The sequence below is a fragment of the Capra hircus genome, chromosome 18 (genome assembly GCF_001704415.2).
Source record: "Capra hircus breed San Clemente chromosome 18, ASM170441v1, whole genome shotgun sequence".
NCBI lineage: Eukaryota > Metazoa > Chordata > Mammalia > Artiodactyla > Bovidae > Capra > Capra hircus.
In genome coordinates, this window is record NC_030825.1 from 58092227 (window position 1) to 58110080 (window position 17854).

The 17854-nt window shown below is 53.6% G+C and overlaps 2 protein-coding genes across 4 annotated transcripts; both read right to left on the bottom strand.

The window, feature by feature from the left end:
* KLK11 (kallikrein related peptidase 11) lies at positions 1234-6095 on the bottom strand. The gene is given in 8 exon segments (XM_018062901.1): positions 1234-1708; positions 2233-2369; positions 2896-3054; positions 3057-3160; positions 3506-3662; positions 4088-4161; positions 5109-5247; positions 5966-6095. Coding segments are annotated over 6 exon segments (750 nt in total). The 5' UTR covers positions 4128-4161; positions 5109-5247; positions 5966-6095; the 3' UTR covers positions 1234-1555.
* KLK12 (kallikrein related peptidase 12) lies at positions 7027-14981 on the bottom strand. Of its 3 annotated transcripts, none has more exons than XM_005692755.3 (6): positions 14870-14981; positions 11148-11203; positions 10427-10586; positions 9322-9578; positions 8300-8433; positions 7027-7392 (listed from the first exon to the last, which is right to left on the bottom strand). In XM_005692755.3, exons 1-6 carry the CDS (start codon positions 14917-14919, stop codon positions 7237-7239), a joined length of 813 nt encoding a protein of 270 aa, XP_005692812.2. In that variant the 5' UTR covers positions 14920-14981; the 3' UTR covers positions 7027-7236. The 3 variants fall into 3 exon arrangements, with proteins under 3 accessions (XP_005692812.2, XP_005692813.1, XP_005692814.1); XM_005692756.3 differs by having other exon boundaries at positions 9322-9581; positions 14870-14970; XM_005692757.3 differs by lacking the exon at positions 14870-14981 and adding an exon at positions 11368-11561 and having other exon boundaries at positions 9322-9581.

The window sequence follows — 17854 nt, forward strand, 5'->3', positions numbered from 1 at the left end:
CCCGGGGGTCACCGGCATAGTGTTGGAGACGGATGACTGTAAGCAGAGAGAGGGGGAAATAAATAAACAGGGAAATGCATACCTATAGTGACGTAATGGGAAAAGCCGGAGTGCTGACCTGAAAAGTGGGAAGCAGAGAGATAAGACAGACTGAAGGAAAAAGAGTGGGAGCAAGAGACACACACACAAGGAAAACAGAGAGGCAGGTGCAGACACAGAGGGATGCTGTGTGCTCGGGTGCGCATCCGTCCACAGCCAGAGCAGTGTCTGTGTGTGTCCCGGCCCCTGTGTGTAGGGGGAGGTTCCGCATCCCGTGCGGTCACTTCCCGTCCTTCCTGCCACCTGTGGGTCTCCAGGTGACACACGAGCCCGTGAGTCACAGGAGGCCGAAAGCGGCAAGGGGCATCGCACGGCACTTCAGCCAACTCCCTCATTTCGGGTGAGGAGTGGGAGGCTCAGAGAGGGCAGTGACTCACAGGAGGTCACACAGCAAGGTCCACGTAACCACCTAGAGGCCCCAGTTCCAGCTCTGGGCTCTTACTCATGCCAACTAACTCCCCTGCCAGCTGAGCAGAATGTGAGGAGAGATCTAGTTCTGGACTATTTGTGACGCATCTTCTCCAGCAAGAAGTGGGTTAATTCCAGAGGTTTGTCCGGCTCTTGTGCCATCCAATTGAACTTTCGGCTGTGATGGAGAGGCTCCGTATTTGCTATCCAAGGTGGTAGCCACCAGCCGCAGGTGGCTACAGGGGTTTTGACATGCGACGAGTATGACTCAAGGATTACATTTCTGATTTTAGGCTATTTAAATTTAATTTTAAATAGCCACATGTGTCTAGTGGCTATTGTATTGACCTGCACAGGTCCTGATGAACTACCTATTATGAAGGTTGGAAAGAAAACAATGATCCCTTCCTTTTATTGGGTCTCAGCTATGTGCAGGCTGACTGATGTAGTGTGCATACTTCTGCGTGCATGATTTTACAGATAAGGAAAGGAGTCTTAATCAAGGCAGTTTTGTTAAGAAATGATCCCTTGCTCCTCTTACTTGCTGGCTGTGTGACTGTGAATAGGCAACTTCCTATCTCTGTGCCTTAGTTTTCCTCATCTGCAAAATGGGTGTAATAATAACAGCACCAACCTCATATGGTTTTGTGAAGATTGTGTTGGTCAACATATTTAAAAGCCCTGGGACCAGGGTCACTGGCACACAGGGAACATTCAAAAGATTCATTCGTTTAGTAAATATTTATTGAAACCTTAGTGTGTGCCAGGAGTTGCGTTTGCAGCTGGAGGTACAACAGTGAACCAGACAGCTATTTTCACTTCCAGAGTCACAAGTTAGAATGATGCAGGAATAGAACCCAAGTCTCCCAATCCAAACCTCACATTGATTACCAAGTTAACAGCATCTCTTGTGGTCATTCTGCGCCCCCCACCCCCACCAAAGTACATGAAGGGGGTCCTGGCTCAGGCTTCCTTATTAACAGAATGAACAGGAAACCACAGCCCCAAGTAGGGATTAGGGGATTGGGCTGTGGTCAGCCGGTCCTAGCTAATTGTTCTCCATGGTCTTCTGGATCCAGTCCACATATTTGCAGACCTTTGTGTAAACACCAGGCTTTTTGGAGACAGCACATGGATCCTGGCCCCAGGAGATGATGCCTTGAAGAGACCCGTTACAGACCAGAGGGCCCCCAGAGTCACCCTGGAGATGGGGAAAAGAGAACCAGTTAGAGAGGAGGCGAGAGGGGAAAGTGTTCATGGTCTCTGAGAGGAGGTGGGGATGGTGTTGGAAGAGAGGTGGAGATTGAAGATGGGATTGGCTGTGGGATTGAGGATGAGGTTAGAGTTACAGGTGAGAACAAAGATTGTATAGAAAACTGATTGGGGGGACTTCCTTGGTGGTCCAGTGGATAAGAATGGGCCTTCCAATGTAGGGGACTTTGGTTCAATCTCTGGTCAGGAAACTAAAATCCCACATGCAATTAAGCCTGCGGTCCACAACTAGAGAAAGAATGATCTGTGGATGGTTGGGGTTGGAAATAGGGATGGGGATGGGAGTGGAGCTGGGGATTGTGTTTAGGGTAGAAATGGGAACCAGGAGTGGAATGGGATTGGGGGGTTGCCGGAGAAAGTTGGGGAATGAGGTTCTGGTTGCTGATGAAGATGCAGCTGAGGTGGGAGTTGGCAATGGGAATGTGGTCAGAGACCCAGGCCCTGCCCTCTGACCTGGCAGGAGTCTTTGCCCTCTTTGCGGACACTGGCACACACCATGGTGTCTGTGATGTTGCCAGGGTAGGCGTCCTCACACTCCCCGTGCTTGATGATGGTGACGTTGGCACACCGCAAGGTACGGGGCAGGTGCACTGTAGAGACGACATGAGGGGCGGAGAGAATGAGAACCCCTCGTCCCCTTCCCCACTCTGCGGGGCTGCCTCTAACCCCAGCAGAGAACCAAGGCCCTTTCTCTGCACCCAGCTCCCATCCTTCTTGCTTGCAGCCAACTCACCTCTCTGCTTGTAGCGACAGTAACAGTAATGCCATTAAGTAAAATGCTTTATGCCCGTTGCTCTATAAACATTATCTATTGTGATTATTCTCATCTCATAGAGAAGCCATTTGCCTAAGGACCTACAATTCTGCAGGTCGTGAATCTGAAACTGCACATCCGATCTGCTGAATCCAGGCCGCAAACGTTTGTCTCTGCCCTCCCCAGCCCTTACTTTTCCACTCTTCCTTTCGGCTTATCCCACTATTGACACCCCCGCATGGCTGCCTCTTGTATTACTGCAAGTTCTCGCCTTTGAAGGTTCCTCTGGCTCCCGCTGTCCTGCGATTTTAACCACCGTGCCCCCCCCAACTCCCCATCACGTTCCCCTCTGGAGCCCCTACACTGGGGGCTGGACATGGTGCCCCAGCCGGAAATGAGGCAGTTGGCCCCAGCGGGGACACAGCATGGTGACACGGTGAGGGGTCGCAAGGCCCAGGTGAGGTGGGCCGGGGTCCTCATCTTCACCAGCATGATGTCGTTGCGGTGGTCTCTGTTGGGAGGCTGTTGTTGAAGTCTGGGTGGGGGAAGGACTCGGTGGCAGTTCGGGTCTGCTCACAGCCTTCCTGCCGCTGGAGGCTGTGCGCTCCCAGGCGAACCACGTATCGGCTGAAGTGGGAGACACGCAGCGGTCAGAGATGGAAGGGGAGGGAGACACAGGAGATGGAGAGAGGCGTGGGGGTGGGGGGGGAGGGACGAAGAGAATGAGGAAGCGCGGCTCCACCTCCAGCCTCGTCCCCATCGCCCACCGCGACCTTATCCTCAGCACGACATCCGACCCCGGAGCCCAGCGCCATCCCGGCTTCCGATATCCTTCCTCCTCCTCCCACCGTCGATCCCTGACCCCGCCGGCCCCACCCGAGCCCCGTCCTCCCTGGCCTCGAGCCTCTCTCCACCCATCTCTCCATCTCCAGCCGCCTCCCCTCCCGGCCCCGCCCCGGCCCCCGCACCCACGGCTTGCGGCAGTGGGCTGCTGTCAGGAGCCATCTGGGGGCGATGAGCGTGGCCCCGCAGAGCAGCCTCGTCTTCTGGAACAGAGCGGCCTGCCAGGGCTGAGAATGAGGGGGGCACTCGTAGCCCTTGATGATTCTGGTCTCTCCCCCGACGTGCCCTAGAAGGGGGTGGGGAAGCAAAGGAGGGGGCCCAGGCATGAGAGGACTCCCAGAAATGGCGGGAAGAGGATCATAACCCTGGGGGCGCGCTGTGTGGACAGGCTGGGTATCAGATGAAATCCTTCCATACCAGTTGCTCAGGAGCCACTGTCCTGAGCTCTCTGAGTATCTCCCACACCCCCTCAGCCGCCCCAGCCCCTCCTCTGGGACCCTCTTTGCCCTCTCCCTATTCTAGCTCTAAAGGGAATACACCTTTAGGTGGCAGGGGGCATCCGGGACTCCTTATGGCTCATCTACTCTTTCAGATGCCTTGTTATTCTGTATTTTTAATATCCGCTCCATCAGTGTCTACACACAGAGGGCTGGGAATCCTAGAGACTTGGGAGGCCCCTGCCCGTCCCCTCCGCCCCCACTGCTACTGTACCTGTCACCAGAGCAAACATGATTAATTGCAGAGTCATCATGGCCTGGAGCGGGGAGGGCAGGCCCCAGGTTCTTCTGGGGACAAGAGGGACAAGGGGTCAAATCACTTCCTGGGGAGATGGAGGGCTGGTCCACGACCCTCTCACCCCCTCGCCTGCTCCCCCAGCGAGAAACAGCCAGGTTTGCAGAATTCCCTGGTTCTCACAGCACCCCAACCTCCAAATTTTTAAAATAAATCTCTACTATGGAGAGTGGCTTTGCAGGGGCCCAATCCCAGTTGGGGGCTTCTGCAGTGGCTCAGCGGTAAAGAATCCGCCTGCCAATGCAGGAGACCTGGGTTCCATCCCTGGGTGGGGAAGATCCCCTGGAGAAGAAAATGGCAATGCACTCTAGTATTCTTATCTGAAAAATGCCATGGACAAAGGAGCCTGACGGGCTACGGTCCACGGGGTCGCAAAGAGTCGGACACGACTGAAGCGACTGAGGACACACGCACGTGATCCCAGTTGGAACCTCCAGAAGCTAGGGGAAGGCTTTGCCCAGGGCAAGGGATGGGCTGACCCTGTGTAGTCAGCCATGGGACCTCGGAGGCCCTTCTTGCCCACCTGAGACTGAGGGCCCAGCCAGCTGGAGATGGGGGGATAAAGGGAACCAGGCTCCATTCAGAACCCACCCCAGAGCTATCTGGGGTGTAAGAGGGAGCTCAGCCTGGGACAGCATTCTGACCCCCAACCCTGCTGAACCCCTGCCCCTTGGGAGAACAGCTAGACGACAGGGCAGAGTGGGGCAGGTCACCTGGCCAGTGGGGGTGGGGGCGGAGGATTGGACTTGGTGATGGAAGCTGGGGTCAGAGGACACTGAGATTGGGGTGGGGGGCAGCCTGCTGGAGATACAGATCAAGGCAGACAGACACAATCCCTCCACCCCGAGAAGGACGGAGCAGGAGGAATGATGCCAGGCGAGGCCTGGCACCCTCAGCAGGGTACCTTCCCTCTGCCCTCCCACCCCACCCCCAGACTCACGGGTGCTGGGGCTGGGGCTCGGGGGGCAGCAGCGTGGCTGAGGCAGCAGGTCTTGGAGCGGGAGGCACCAGGAAGGTGAGCAGGCAGGGCGGCCCAGGGCGGGCCCAGGATGACTGGCCTCCCAGCCCTGCCTCAGCGCCTGGGGGGCAGGGTGTGGGGGCACTCCCCAGCCTGGCCCGGGCCCTTGGATGTGTTGCCCACCTGCCACTGTCGTGTCCCCAGGTCTGTCTGCTCTGTGCGTCTGTGTCCCCTCACACGCCTGCATCCATCTGTCTGTCTGCTTCCTTTCCAGGCACTGTGAATCTGCCTTCATCTCTCCCACTTTTCTATAATTCTCTGTGTGTGTGTGTGTGTGTGTGATTTTTCTTCCTGATCCTTTCTCTCTCTTTATCCAACACTGTTTTTCCCTCCCAGTCTCTGCACGTCTCCTGTAATTCTTTCCGTCTTTCTGTGCCTCTCTCTCGTCTCTGCCTCCCTCCATCCCTGTCCTTCCATCTCTCCCCACATCCATGTCTAAATCCCTCTCAGTCCTCCTCCTCTCCCAGTCTGGCTGTGTCTCCTGTCCTTGTTCCTCCCTTCCCACAGCCCCCAAGCCCAGGGGTGGCCCTGGCCCCTTCCTTCACCGTTCCAAGGAGTGGGGTGGGGGGACTCGGGCATCACACAGGTGGGGCTGCTGCCAGGTGGAGGGGCAGGCAGGAGGGTGGGGGAGGCAGGTTGGGGCCTGTGGGATTCCAGGCCCAGGAGAGGGAAGTCCGCCCTGGGCTGGCACCCCTCCCCATCAGGGCTCCTCCGGGGCTTCACTTCCCTGCCCACCCTTCTCCCAGGGTCCTCGGGAGCCAGCTGTGGCCCTTACTCACTCTGTGACGTAGGTCCGATGACTTCTGGAATCTGAGCCAGCTCAGCTTCCCCCTCTGCAAAACTCAAGTGCCGATCCCTACTTCTGCAGGCTTGTTTATTATCACTTAGATCTCCCTCTGTCTTGCCCTCCTCTCTCCCCTAATGAGATGTGAAGCAAGACTAGGGGATAGGCTTGGGTTCTGACAGCAGCCAGCCTTGGCCCCAAATCTGGGCACTGCCTCTTCCTACCACAGTGACGTGGGATGAAGGACTCCACCCGGCTGAGGCTCAGTTTCTTCATCTGTGAGGTGGGGGTGACAGCTCTGCCTCAGGGGGTTGGGATGAAGACTTAAGGAGAGCCGGGTACAGTAGGCATCCAGCAAAATGTTGCCATGGCTGTCCTGATTGCCCCTCTCCCTCTCCCATCTCAAGTGTCCCTTCCATTCACTGGGGAGAAGAAATTCTCTTTCTAACTTCTGGAGAGGTTATGAAGACTGACCCTAAGAGATGGGCAGAACTATTTTAAGACTGAGGCTGGGTCCTCTTGCTTTCTAGGGCTACACCCCCTCCTCTATCATCACAGACATCAAAACAGACCTGCACCCCACATTAAACATAACACATGCTCAACTCCGGGTGAGCCAAGTTGCAATTGGCTGGTGGGAAGAACATTATGTTTTATAGACATTTAATTAAATGGTAGTGAATTTTGATCTTGCAGCTTTCATTTGCTGTTTTGGAGCTGACAACCCTGTCCCTTCCCCCCCACCTCCAGCACGCACACACACACACACACACACACACTGCCCCATGTCAGGTACACATACACACACACACCGCCCCATGTCAGGTCCTTCATGGCCCTTTGAAAAGTTTATAAGCTCTAAACTTATAAGTTCCTCTTGTAGCAGATGGAGAAAAATGGCCTTAATTTCTAATGTAATTTCCTCTAGTGCATTCATGTGAGGCTCCTGAGGGAAAACCCTTAACCTCTCTCATCTTTATTTCAACACCTGTAGGTAAGGTAACTGATGAGCCCTCCCTCTAATCTCAACAAGCAGAGGGATTCAAATAGACACAGTCTCTCCTCCAGGTTTGTTTATTCCAGACAGTCACACACTTCCTTCTGCTTCAACCGTGGGTCTTAGGAGGGCTGGCTGGAGTTGGGAGTTCTGCCAGGAAGATTCCCAGCTCAAGAAGAGTGGGAACTAGAGGTGACGATGGAGACGGTGTTGGCGCTCTGCGGGTCAGAGTGACCCCCAAGCTGAGGTATGACGATGCAGACAGCAGGTCAGTTGCTCCTCATGACCGTCTGGATCCAGTCCACGTATTTGCAAATATTGGTGTAGACCCCTGGGATGCCTTCTTGTCCGCAAGGCCCCACGGATCCCCAGGACACCAGGCCCTGAAGGACCCCGCCACACACCAGGGGACCCCCGGAGTCTCCCTGGAAGACAAGAGGTGAAGGAGCATGGTACGAACATGGGGAAACCCTGTTCTAGTTTGCCTCCTGCCCCTTCACCCATTTCTTGGGCCTTGAGGACGGTGGCTCCAAGCCTTATCATCAGAGAAAACAAGCATAGCCAGGTTCCCAGAGGACAACAGGGACTAAATAGAGAACACATTGTCCCTAGGGGCCAATCCCAGGGAAGGAGGGCGGGCCTCTATGCCAGGGTAGAGGGTTCTCTCAGAGACAATGGCTGAGCCCTGACCAATGAGGGAAGAGAGTGCAGGCACCAATGACCAATCCCAGTGGGGGAGGGCGGGACTCCATGCGGGCTCAAGGAACATGGCTGGGGCCCTGACCAATGAGGGAAGTGGACACCAGTACCAGTGACCAATGGTAGAGAAGGAGGACTGGACACCTCAAGAGTCCTCTCAAGGACTCTGGCTGGGGCCCTGGCCAGTAGGGAGGGGCAGCCTTCTAGCTGGAGGACCAACAGGACAAGCTAGCAGAATTACAGGATGAGAGAGCCCTCCAGCCCCTCTCTCCTGCGCCATCCAGGAATCGTTCTCACCTGGGCCAGCACCAGCAGGAGGATGGATAATATTGGGAAGACTCAGGACTGGAGAGACATGCGGTCACCTGCCTGAGCTCCGAATGTCCGCTACCTTTTGCTCTCCCTCCCTTTGTGCCCCACCCCAAATCTCTCCTGCTCTGTACCTGCGCTCCCTGTCTCTGCCCTCCACTCCCTGGGCTCTCTCCCTGGCGCTTTCTGTGCCTCTCCTTCTTTCTGACCTCATCTCTCTCCCCGTCTCCTCTCTCTGACTTGCCCTCTCCGCCCCCCACCCCCACCCCACCCCTTTCTCCCTCCCCTTCCTCCCGTCCTGGGTGTTGCCTGCAAGTCGCTCACCTGGCAGGCATCCTCCCCAGCTTCGCCGCCAGCACACACCATGTTGTCAGTGAGTCTCCCCGGGAACACTGCCCGGCAGGTGGCATTGGAGACGATGGAGAGGCTGAGGCACTGGAGTCGGTCTGGGAACGGGCCTGGAGATGGAAGATGGATGCTGGAGGATCCCCCAGTGCTCCCCTCATCCCGCACCCCCTCCCCCAAAGAGGCCGCATGGAAACCCGATACAAGTTTATCCTCCACTCCCTCCCTGTGAGCTCCAAGGCAATCCTCGGGCCTTTAAATTTCAGATGATTTGATTACATAGTGGCTCTTGATTTCAATTCATTGGCCCAGTCCCCCCGACCTTTAGCCTGTGACTCAGATATAGTAACTCCAGACCTGACCTTCTCCTTCAATCCCAGCTACTGTGACCTTTGACCTCCAGTCTTTTTAAATAACCCTTTGAGCCCATCTTGGCCTCACGTCTTCTCTCCGTCTCTGTCTTCTTGTCTTCACCTTAACCTCTGACCTCGGCTCTGCATCCTCTAATCCACTGGTTCCTACTCCAAAGTGGCCTCTGATCCTAGTTTACTTGACCCCAGACTCCATGACCTCTAACCCTTGGCTCCACACACCAAACCCTATGGCTTCCAGTCCTGGACTAGTGACGCTTGATGGAACCCCAGTTTCCGTCCTCAGATTGCGGCTGACATCTGGGTCCCATGACCTCAACTCCACAGTGACTGACACCAGAGCCCATGACCCATGACCCCAAGATCCTATTATCTATGCCTTCTGCTCTTGTCTAATGACCCTTGATATCTCTCCACCTCTGACCTCATCCCTGACCCATGACTTCCGACTCCATATTCAACCACTGAAACACTTTGATTCCCAAGGCCCTTGATGCACCATGTTCTTAGACCCCAGGGCATGATCCTGATGGGGGACCGTTTACCCATCCTTCCTCTGAGAAGGCAAGACCCTTGACCTCTCACCCTATACCCCCAGCTCTGTCCCTCCTGACCCCAAGACCCCCTTACTCCATGGGTGGTTGGTGGTGCCCCAGCCTGAGATGTGGCACTCGGTGCCAGCTGTTGCACAGGTCGTGGGCAAGGGCAGGGGCTGGACGCTGGTGGTCAGCCGGACAGGGGTGCCCAGTCGCAGAAGCCGGAGGTCATTGTCATGGTTCCCCAGGTTGCCTCGGTAGCTGGGGTGGGTCACCGAGAGGCCACTGCGTCGGATCTGTTCTGTCCAGTCCAGTTTGCTCAGGCTGTGTTCCCCCAGGCGCACCCAGTACCTGCTAGGGGGGCACGGCGGGTGGTAGGTGGGCTGTCCCGGTGCTCCCAGCCCCCCTACCCCTCTCTGCCGCTCTGCACCTTGCTGGCTGTTCTCTCGCTCCTTCATTCCCTTGCCCTCGCTCGCTCTGTCTCTTCCCATCTCTCGGTCTCCATTCACACTGCCATCTCTCCTTCTCCAGCGTTTGTCCTGTGTGTCCTCTCCAAGCCCCTGTGTCACTTTCTGACTCTGATTCTCTTAGCTGGTGATGCCCACAGAGGCAGGGACATCTGTTAGTCCTGTTCACTGCCCCGGAATGGGGCACCTTCTGCCACCCAGCAGAAGGCCTGGGTCATCACTATTGTCAACTAAATGAAGGGGGAAATAATGAGTAGATTCTGTTTGTCTTGCTGGTGTCCCTCCCTGTCCCCACATCTCTCTGTCTCTCCATCCATATCTGAGAGCGTCAGACTTATAAAGCCCAATCCCCTCATTTTACAGATGGGACCACTGAGGCCCAGAGAGGTACCAGGTGTAGCCTTTGACATTGCACAGAGAGTTTGGGTCAGACATGGGTCCACGGCTCACACTGGGCCAGGGGACACTAGACTGGTGACACACACCATGTGGGAAGGAAATGAGCCATGAGGGAATGAAGGGGTGGGGTGGGCAGGTTGCAAGGCCCCTGCCCTCCACCCCACAGCTCCCCACCCAGGTCCACCCCAGGCCCATTGTAAGGAAGTCCTACTTCCGGTCTAACCTCAGGCTCTCTTGTTGCAGGACCATCTCCTTACTCCTGTGAGCCCCTCCCCTCCCCATCACGCTCCCTTTGACCACCCGGAGTAGGGAGGCTCCCAGGTGGGGGCTTACCTGCCGCTGCAGTGAGCAGCCGTGAGAACCCACCTGCGGTCAATGAGGACCCCCCCACAGCGCAGACGGGTGCCCTCAAACAGCCCCACCTGCCAAGGCTGAGAGTGAGGAATGCACTCTGTGCCATTAGTGATCTTCTCTTTGGCCTCGTGGCTGAACCCTGAGGACAGGGACACAGGGCAGAGGGACGGGGGTCAGAGGCTTAGAGACTGTGGATCAGATAGAAAGAGGAGTACGCAGCTCTGGTGCACACAAGCCACAGCTAGGAAGTCTGTGTGCCTCAATGAAGGATCCCACATGAGCCACAAAGATCCCACGTGCTGCAACTAAGATCCGATGCGGGCAAATAAATAAATTTGAAAAAAAAGAAAGACGGATACAGAATGGGCAAGAGAAAGGTGAGAGAAAGAAACAAACTGAGAGACAGCGGGGGCCGGGGGCCAGGTCAAAGGCAGGGAGACACACTGAAACACTCAGAGGCACAGAGAGAAAGAGAGAGGAGAGTGATGCTTCAAGACAGAGAGAAATAGAGATTCAGAGAGGGAAAGGACAGAGACGTGGTGACAGGGAGAGATAGAGGGGAGAGGATGGAAGGGGGAGAGAGGCACATGACCCCAGGAGATGGAAATGAATGGAGACATCGACCTGCCAGCCACCCTCCCCTCCTCAGTGCTCGGCATTCTCATGAGGGAGGGACCCACCTTCCCTCTGGGGGACTCACCAACGAAACACAGGAGCAAAAAGATGCTGGCCCTCATGGTGGACCACTTCCAGGTTCTGGGGGGGACGAGATGCAGCATCTCAGAGATGGCAAGGGGACCCTCCCATTCCCATCCCTTCCGCCAGCAACTCCACGAGCAGGGGACGGTCCACACGCCCATCCCCTCAAGGGTCCCCTCCCCACCCTGCCTGCCACCGGTGTCTGCCTGCCTCCTTCTCACCTGGTCTCTGCCTGCCGATTCCTCCAGGTGTCTGTCTCGATCAGCCTGTCCGTCTCTCTCTCTCTGCTATCTCTACCCACCCACCAGCTTGTCCTTTCATCTGCCGGCTACCCTGCCAGTCCACGCTCCCGCTGTCCACATGTCATGCTGTCCACCTGTCTCCCTCCTTCTGTCTGTCTGTCCCAGACCAGCGGCTGACACAGCTTTTAACTCTCTTTGTCCCAGCCCATGCTGTTTTTCCGGGTTGAGGGAAGGGGCAAGGAAGTCATGGGGTGGGGCGCCCTCTAATCCCAGGAAAACTCTTCTAGGCTAATGACACTTGACTGAGATTTACAGTTAAATGGAGGGGGGAGGAGGCCCGGATGACTCTGGAGGGAAGACCCAGCCCCTCTCCTTCTCCCCTCCTCTCCAGACTAGCCAGCAGCCACTGACTCACGGCCGACTGGGAGCCGAGTTCTAATCCCGACTCCAGTGACAAGCCTCAGGGAGGGTTGGGGAGGTGGATCCCTGGGACTCAGGGAAGGGTAAGAAATGGGAGTCAGGGAAACCGAGGGCAGAGAGAGCCCGAGAAAGAAGAGGTGGAAAGGGAAGAGATTTCAAAATAGGTGAGATTTCAAAATAGGTGAGATAGGAATTTCCAAACCGGGATCTAAGAAGTCTGGTTCTAATGGAAGTCTTAAAATGCAAACAATTCTTTTCCTGGGTTTCAGAGCACAGGTCTTATGATATCAGGTCCATTTATCTAATTCCATGAAAACTGTTTTGCATGGGGACTTCCACTGAGAAAGAAATGGAATAGGGAACAGAGAGGGAGGATGAAAGAGATTTAGGGCAGAGTCCTTCTCTCTCATTCTCTTTCTGCCATCATCTTTTTTTTTCTTAATTAAAATTCATATGACATAAAATCTAGATTTGGGGGATTTCTGTGGTGGTCCAGTCCCCAATACAGGAGACATGGGTTCGATCCCTGGTCAGGGAGCTAAGATTCCACAATCTTCAGAGAAACTAAGCCCACTATGAAAGATCCCGCGTGCTGGAACTAAGACCCAACATCGCCAAATACATAAATATTTTTTAAAAATCCAGCCTTTGAACCAGTTTAAAGTCTACCATGCAGTGAATTTTCCTGTACTCAGAATGTTTCGCAACCATCACCACCATCTAATTCCAGAATATTTTCATCACCCCCAAAGAACACCCTCTACCTGTTAAGCTGATGCCTATCCACTGATGAGTGGACAAATAAAATGTCTGTCCCTACTATGGCGTTCATGGGTGTTAAGTCACTTCAGTTATGTCTGACTCTTAGCGACCCCATGGACTGTAGCCCAGCAGGCTCCTCTGTCCATGGGATTCTCCAGGCAAGAATACTGGAGTGGGTTGCCCTGTCTCCCTCCAGGGGATCTTCCCCACCCAGGGGGTCGAACCTGCGTCTCTTGCGTCTCCTGCATTGGCAGGCTGGTTAGCACCACTTGGGAAGCCCACTATATATTCAACTATTAATATAAAAGGAACAAGTACCGATGTATGCTATCCATGGAGAAGGGCTTCCCTGGTGCCTCGGTTGGTAAAGAATCTGCCTGCAGTGCAGGAGACCCGGGTTCGATCCCTCAGTGGGAAAGATGCCCTGGAGAAGGAAATGGCAACCCACTCCAGTATTCTTGCGTGGAAAATCCCATGGACAGAGGAGGCTGGCGGGGGACAGTCCATGGGGTTGCAAAGAGTCAGACACAACATAGTGACTAAACCAGCATCATACGTGGGTGGAACCTTGATAACACTGTGGAGGGTGAAAGAAGTCAGTCACAAAGGACCACAAACCATACGATCTCGTTTATTTGAAATGCCCAGAAAAGGCAAACTGGTGGAGACGGAAGGAAAGTGGTTCAGTGGTCGCCTGGGGCCGCGGGGAGTCGGGATGGGGAGTGAGTGCTTGGTGGTTCTCTTTGACACAGACTTGCAGCTTGTGACCTCCACATAAAGCCAATTCCTTTCTGTAGCTGGAGGCTCAAAGAGGACAGACCTCCTGCTTTCAAGAAAAGCGCCGAGAGCCTTTGTCACCTCTCCTGGGGAGCCCCCCAGAGCTCTCAAGTCCCGGTGCCTCACACTTTCCTCTTGGGCATCATCATAAGCTCACTATGCAGCTCATTTATAGGGAGAACTCAGGGGTGCCGTCCCGAGCACAGAGACCACCATAGGTGAGGAAACAGAGGCAACTGAATGAAGCCACTTGCTCACAGCCACACAGCTGAGAAGAGGCAAAATTGGAGTTAGAGCCCAGAACTTGTATTGTTAATCATTTCCCAAGTATGTGAATGAACAAAAGCATGACTAACTGAAGAAATATACATGTGAATAGATGAATGTAGAGATGTTGCTGTGGGTTTCAAAGAAAGAGAGTGAGCTTTTGGAAATGTACGGACTGGGTTGAAACCTCAGTTCATCTAGTGACTCACTGGGGACCATGGGACACTCTCTTGTCTTGTCCTCTATTTGTCCGTCAGACAAATGCGTCTGGGAGGAAGCTAAATGTTTACCCACCACTTCCCCTTGGGGTCAGCAAACAAGGCAACAAAAAATGAATGGGAGGGGAGAAAATAAATTAGGAGTTTGGGATTAACAGAAACACACTACTATATATAAAACAGGAAAAAAACCCAGCCAAGCGAGGACTACTGTATAGCGCAGGGAACTATATTCAGTGTCTTGTAATAACCTACAACGGATAAGAATCTGAAAAAGTATATATGAATATATATATATGAAACACTTTGCTGTATTCTTCAAACTAACACAACAATGTAAACCACACTTCAAGAAAAAAAGTGAAAACAGACATTAAAGATGTTTGGGGGGACTTTCCTGGTGGTTCAGTAGTTAAGAATCTGTCTGCCAATCCAGGGGACATGGGTTCGATCCCTTGCCGGGAAGATCCCATGCCCGGGAAGATCCCACATATCTCGGGACAGCTAAGTCCGTGTGCCTGACTACGGAAGCCTGCGGGCCCAATAGCTCAAGCTCTGCAGCAGCAAGAGAAGCCCCTGCAATGAGAAGCCTGAGCTCTGTAACTAGAGAGTATGACCCAGCTCGCTGCAACTAGAGAAAGCCCACACACAGCAACAACAAAGACCCAGCACAGCCACAAATGAAGAAAAAAATTTCAATAATAATGGATGGGGTATCATGTATGCTAAATGCAGACATGCGTAAGATTGCCCCATCCATTCATTTCTTTTTATAAAGAAGGGACTTTCAAAGCTGACAGATGACAGAATCTTTCTGCAGTCTTCAGTATATCCTTACACTTCTCATTCTATTTCTGTCTCATTGATTCACTCAACAAACATTCTGCGGTTGCCCTGTGTACCTACTTGACCCTCCGCTGGGTGATGCTGGGGTCACAGAGTTTAATCAGAACCCACAGCCCCACACCCCCTCCTAGGTATTGCCCTGTTTTTCTAGCATCTTTCCCAGCAAAACTTCTCCATGGAGATCTACTCACTGTTTGCACCCTACAGCCACAGTCTTTCTTGGGTCTCCAGAGATTTCCATGTTGAGCAATCCAACGGTCACCTGTCTGTCCCCGTCTTACTCAAGCTTCGGGCAGTGTTCAAAACACGGCCAGCCCCTCCTCTCCCAGCTTCCTTCTGGGACACCGTGCATTTCTGGTTTCCCTCCTACTCCTGACTCTCCTTCCCAGCCTCCCTCATGAATAGGACCTTTTTCCTCCATCAGTGTCAGTACAAACAAGGGTGTTCCCAGGGCTCTGTCCTAAGCCGTGTCCTCTGCACCTGAGTGTGTACAGCTGACAGTCTCACCCATCACCTGGGGCAGGCTGGTTCTCAGGTCTCTCCCCAGCTTTATTCCTGAGCATCCGACAGACCTCTGGACAAGCTAAACCTACCTCGCCATCTCTCCCCACCAACCTGTTCTCAGACCCTACATTATCCATCTTTGTGGTTGGCTCCACCATCCCCCCGGTGCCCTGCCCAGACTCCTCTCTCTGGAACCCAGCTTCTTTTCTCTCACTCTCTTCGCAGACCACCCCTTGTAGTTTTTCTGTTTTTGCATCACAGAAAGAACAATGCACAGAAGACAGTGGGCTACAGGACTGCCAGACCCAATCACCACCCGACTACTGGGCTGCCTGATGCCAGCCCATGGCTGTTTTTGAAATAAGGCAAGAGGAAGAAGACAAGATCTTTCCACCTTTGTTCCCCATCACCTACCCCTGACTGCGAGCCCTCCTCTTACAGAATCCCCCACATTCCTCAGGGAAGGTGGGGGTGGGAGGGCACAGTTCTTGAGGCACAAGCCTACTTGTTCTCCCGTCCAACAGCTGAGGGTTAAAGCCATATTTCTATTCCCTCCGAACTCTGTTATTTTCTCTTCCGACTTTTCGGCAGGGAGAGAAAGGGAAGATTTTGAAGGCATCATCCTCCCCAAAGAGGGCTTCGAACACTTCCTCCTCTGCATCTGGCTCCTGAGCTCCGGCCCTCTGCAGCCGTGGCCCTCATCACAGCCCATCTCCCTCTGTGTCCCGCAGGAGTTCTGCGTCTTATCTCAAGGAGGTCCCGCCACCTACCGATTAACTAGGCTGAATCGAGACACTGTCCTTCTTACCCCTCCTCACACTGTTCCTCTTGTCTCCGATTCTCTCAAACCCTAACTTGGCCCCAGCTGGCCTTGTTCCCTCCTCCTAGACCCTCACCCAAGTCATCTACCTGGATTCTCAGCCTCTGACTGCCCCTCCCCACCTAGTCCACCACTCAGAAAGCCCTGGAGGGATCTTTCTACATCTAGAGCCTTCTCTGGTCCAGCTCACACCCTTCCTTGTGGGTCCCTGGTATGCATTTGGTTTTCCTCCTGGATTCTGGTCATGGAGGTTTTAAAATTTTTTGGAATTTCCCAAGTGGTAGGGGAAGGAGGCTGAGTGGTGAAGAACTGATGCTTTTAAACTGTGGTGCTGGAGAAGACTCTTGAGAGTCCCTTGGACAGCAAGGCGATCAAACCAGTCAATCCTAAAGGAAGTCAACCCTGAATAATCATTGGAAAGATTGATGCTGAAGCTGAAGCTCCAATACTTTGGCCATCTGATGCGAAGAACTGCCTCACTGGAAAAGACCCTGATGCTGGGAAAGATTGAGGGCAGGAAGAGAAGGGGACAACAGAGGATGAGATGGTTGGATGACATCACCGACTCTATAGACATGAGTATGAGCAAACTCCAGGGGACAGTGAAGGGAAGGGAAGCCTGGCGTGCTGCAGTCTATGGGGTTACAGAGTCGGACACAACTTAGTGACTAAACAGCAACATACATAGAAAAGCATGAAATTCACTAACCGGGGATATTTGTTTTTCTTTATTTAACAGTAATCTCTTGATGTTCCAACTACCTGGTTTTTGTTGCAAAAACTGCTGTGTATCCTGGCTCCTCCCTTATCTCTTGGAAAGTCCCCTGGAGCTCTCTAAGAGGCTGTCTTCTGGGGTTAAGTCCTCAGTATATTTGTCAAATAAAACTTAATTCTCAGCTTTGAGGTTGTGCTTTTTTTTTTTTTTTTCAGTTGACAAGGTGGTGGCCCTAGCTAGGCTCCCACTTACAGTGCCAACTGTGGTCACCCCTCGGAGGTGGAAATGACCCTTTGGTACACGTTCAGCATCATGAATCATGACATCTGAACCAACCCTTGGATGAGGAAGTCCATCCTACTTCTGTGGGAGCGACTACATTATTCTTCATTATCCCTTCCTCCTGGGCTTCCCAGGTGGCGCTGGTGGTAAAGAACCCCGCCTGCCAATGATATAAGAACCCCGCCTGCAGGTGATACAAGAGACTCAGGTTCAATCCCTGGGTCAGGAAGATCCCCTGGCGGAGGGCATGGCAACCCACTCCAGTATTCTTGCCTGGAGAATCCTCAGGGACAGAGGAGCCTGGTGGGCTACGGTCCACAGGGTCGCAATGAGTCGGACACAGCTGAAGTGACTTAGCACAAACGTGTGCTTCCCTTCCTCCAAAAAGCCGACTTGAGTGTCCAACCTCCTCAACCTGCTCACAACCCATCTGCTTCTTCATCTTAACATTGAATTTGTTAGGATGAAATTGTGAGCTCATATGCCCATTGCTCCCATTCACCTGGTGAGTCCAGCCTAGTCCCTTAAACAAGGCCTCACATAGACTTTCCCGGTGGTCCGGTGGTTAAGAATCCGCCTGCCAATGCAGGGCACACGAGTTCGATCCCTGGTCTGGGAAGATCCCACATGTGATGGGGCAACTAAGCCCGAGCACATACCTACTGAAGCCTGCGCATCCTTGCGCCCATGGCCCGCAACAAGAGAAGCCGCCGCAGGGAGAAGCCCGTTCACCACAGCCAGAGAGTAGTCCCCTCCACTCTGCAAAGCTAGAGACAAGCCCGAGCAGCAACGAAGACCAAGTACAGCCAAACAATTAATTAATTTAGCAAAAAGTGAAACCAAACAGGGCCTCAC

Bases quoted from the DNA above. Each gene is read 5' to 3' on its own strand.
- KLK12 (XM_005692756.3), bottom strand. From the start codon at position 14,919: ATGGAAATCTCTGGAGACCCAAGAAAGACTGTGGCTGTAGGGTGCAAA. The intron at 11,204-14,869 runs GTGAGTAGATCT...CGTCCCCCCCAG, and splicing joins GTGGCTGTAGGGTGCAAACA to AACCTGGAAGTGGTCCACCA. The intron at 9,582-10,426 runs GTAAGCCCCCAC...GTGCCCCCCTAG, and splicing joins GCTGCTCACTGCAGCGGCAG to CAGGTACTGGGTGCGCCTGG.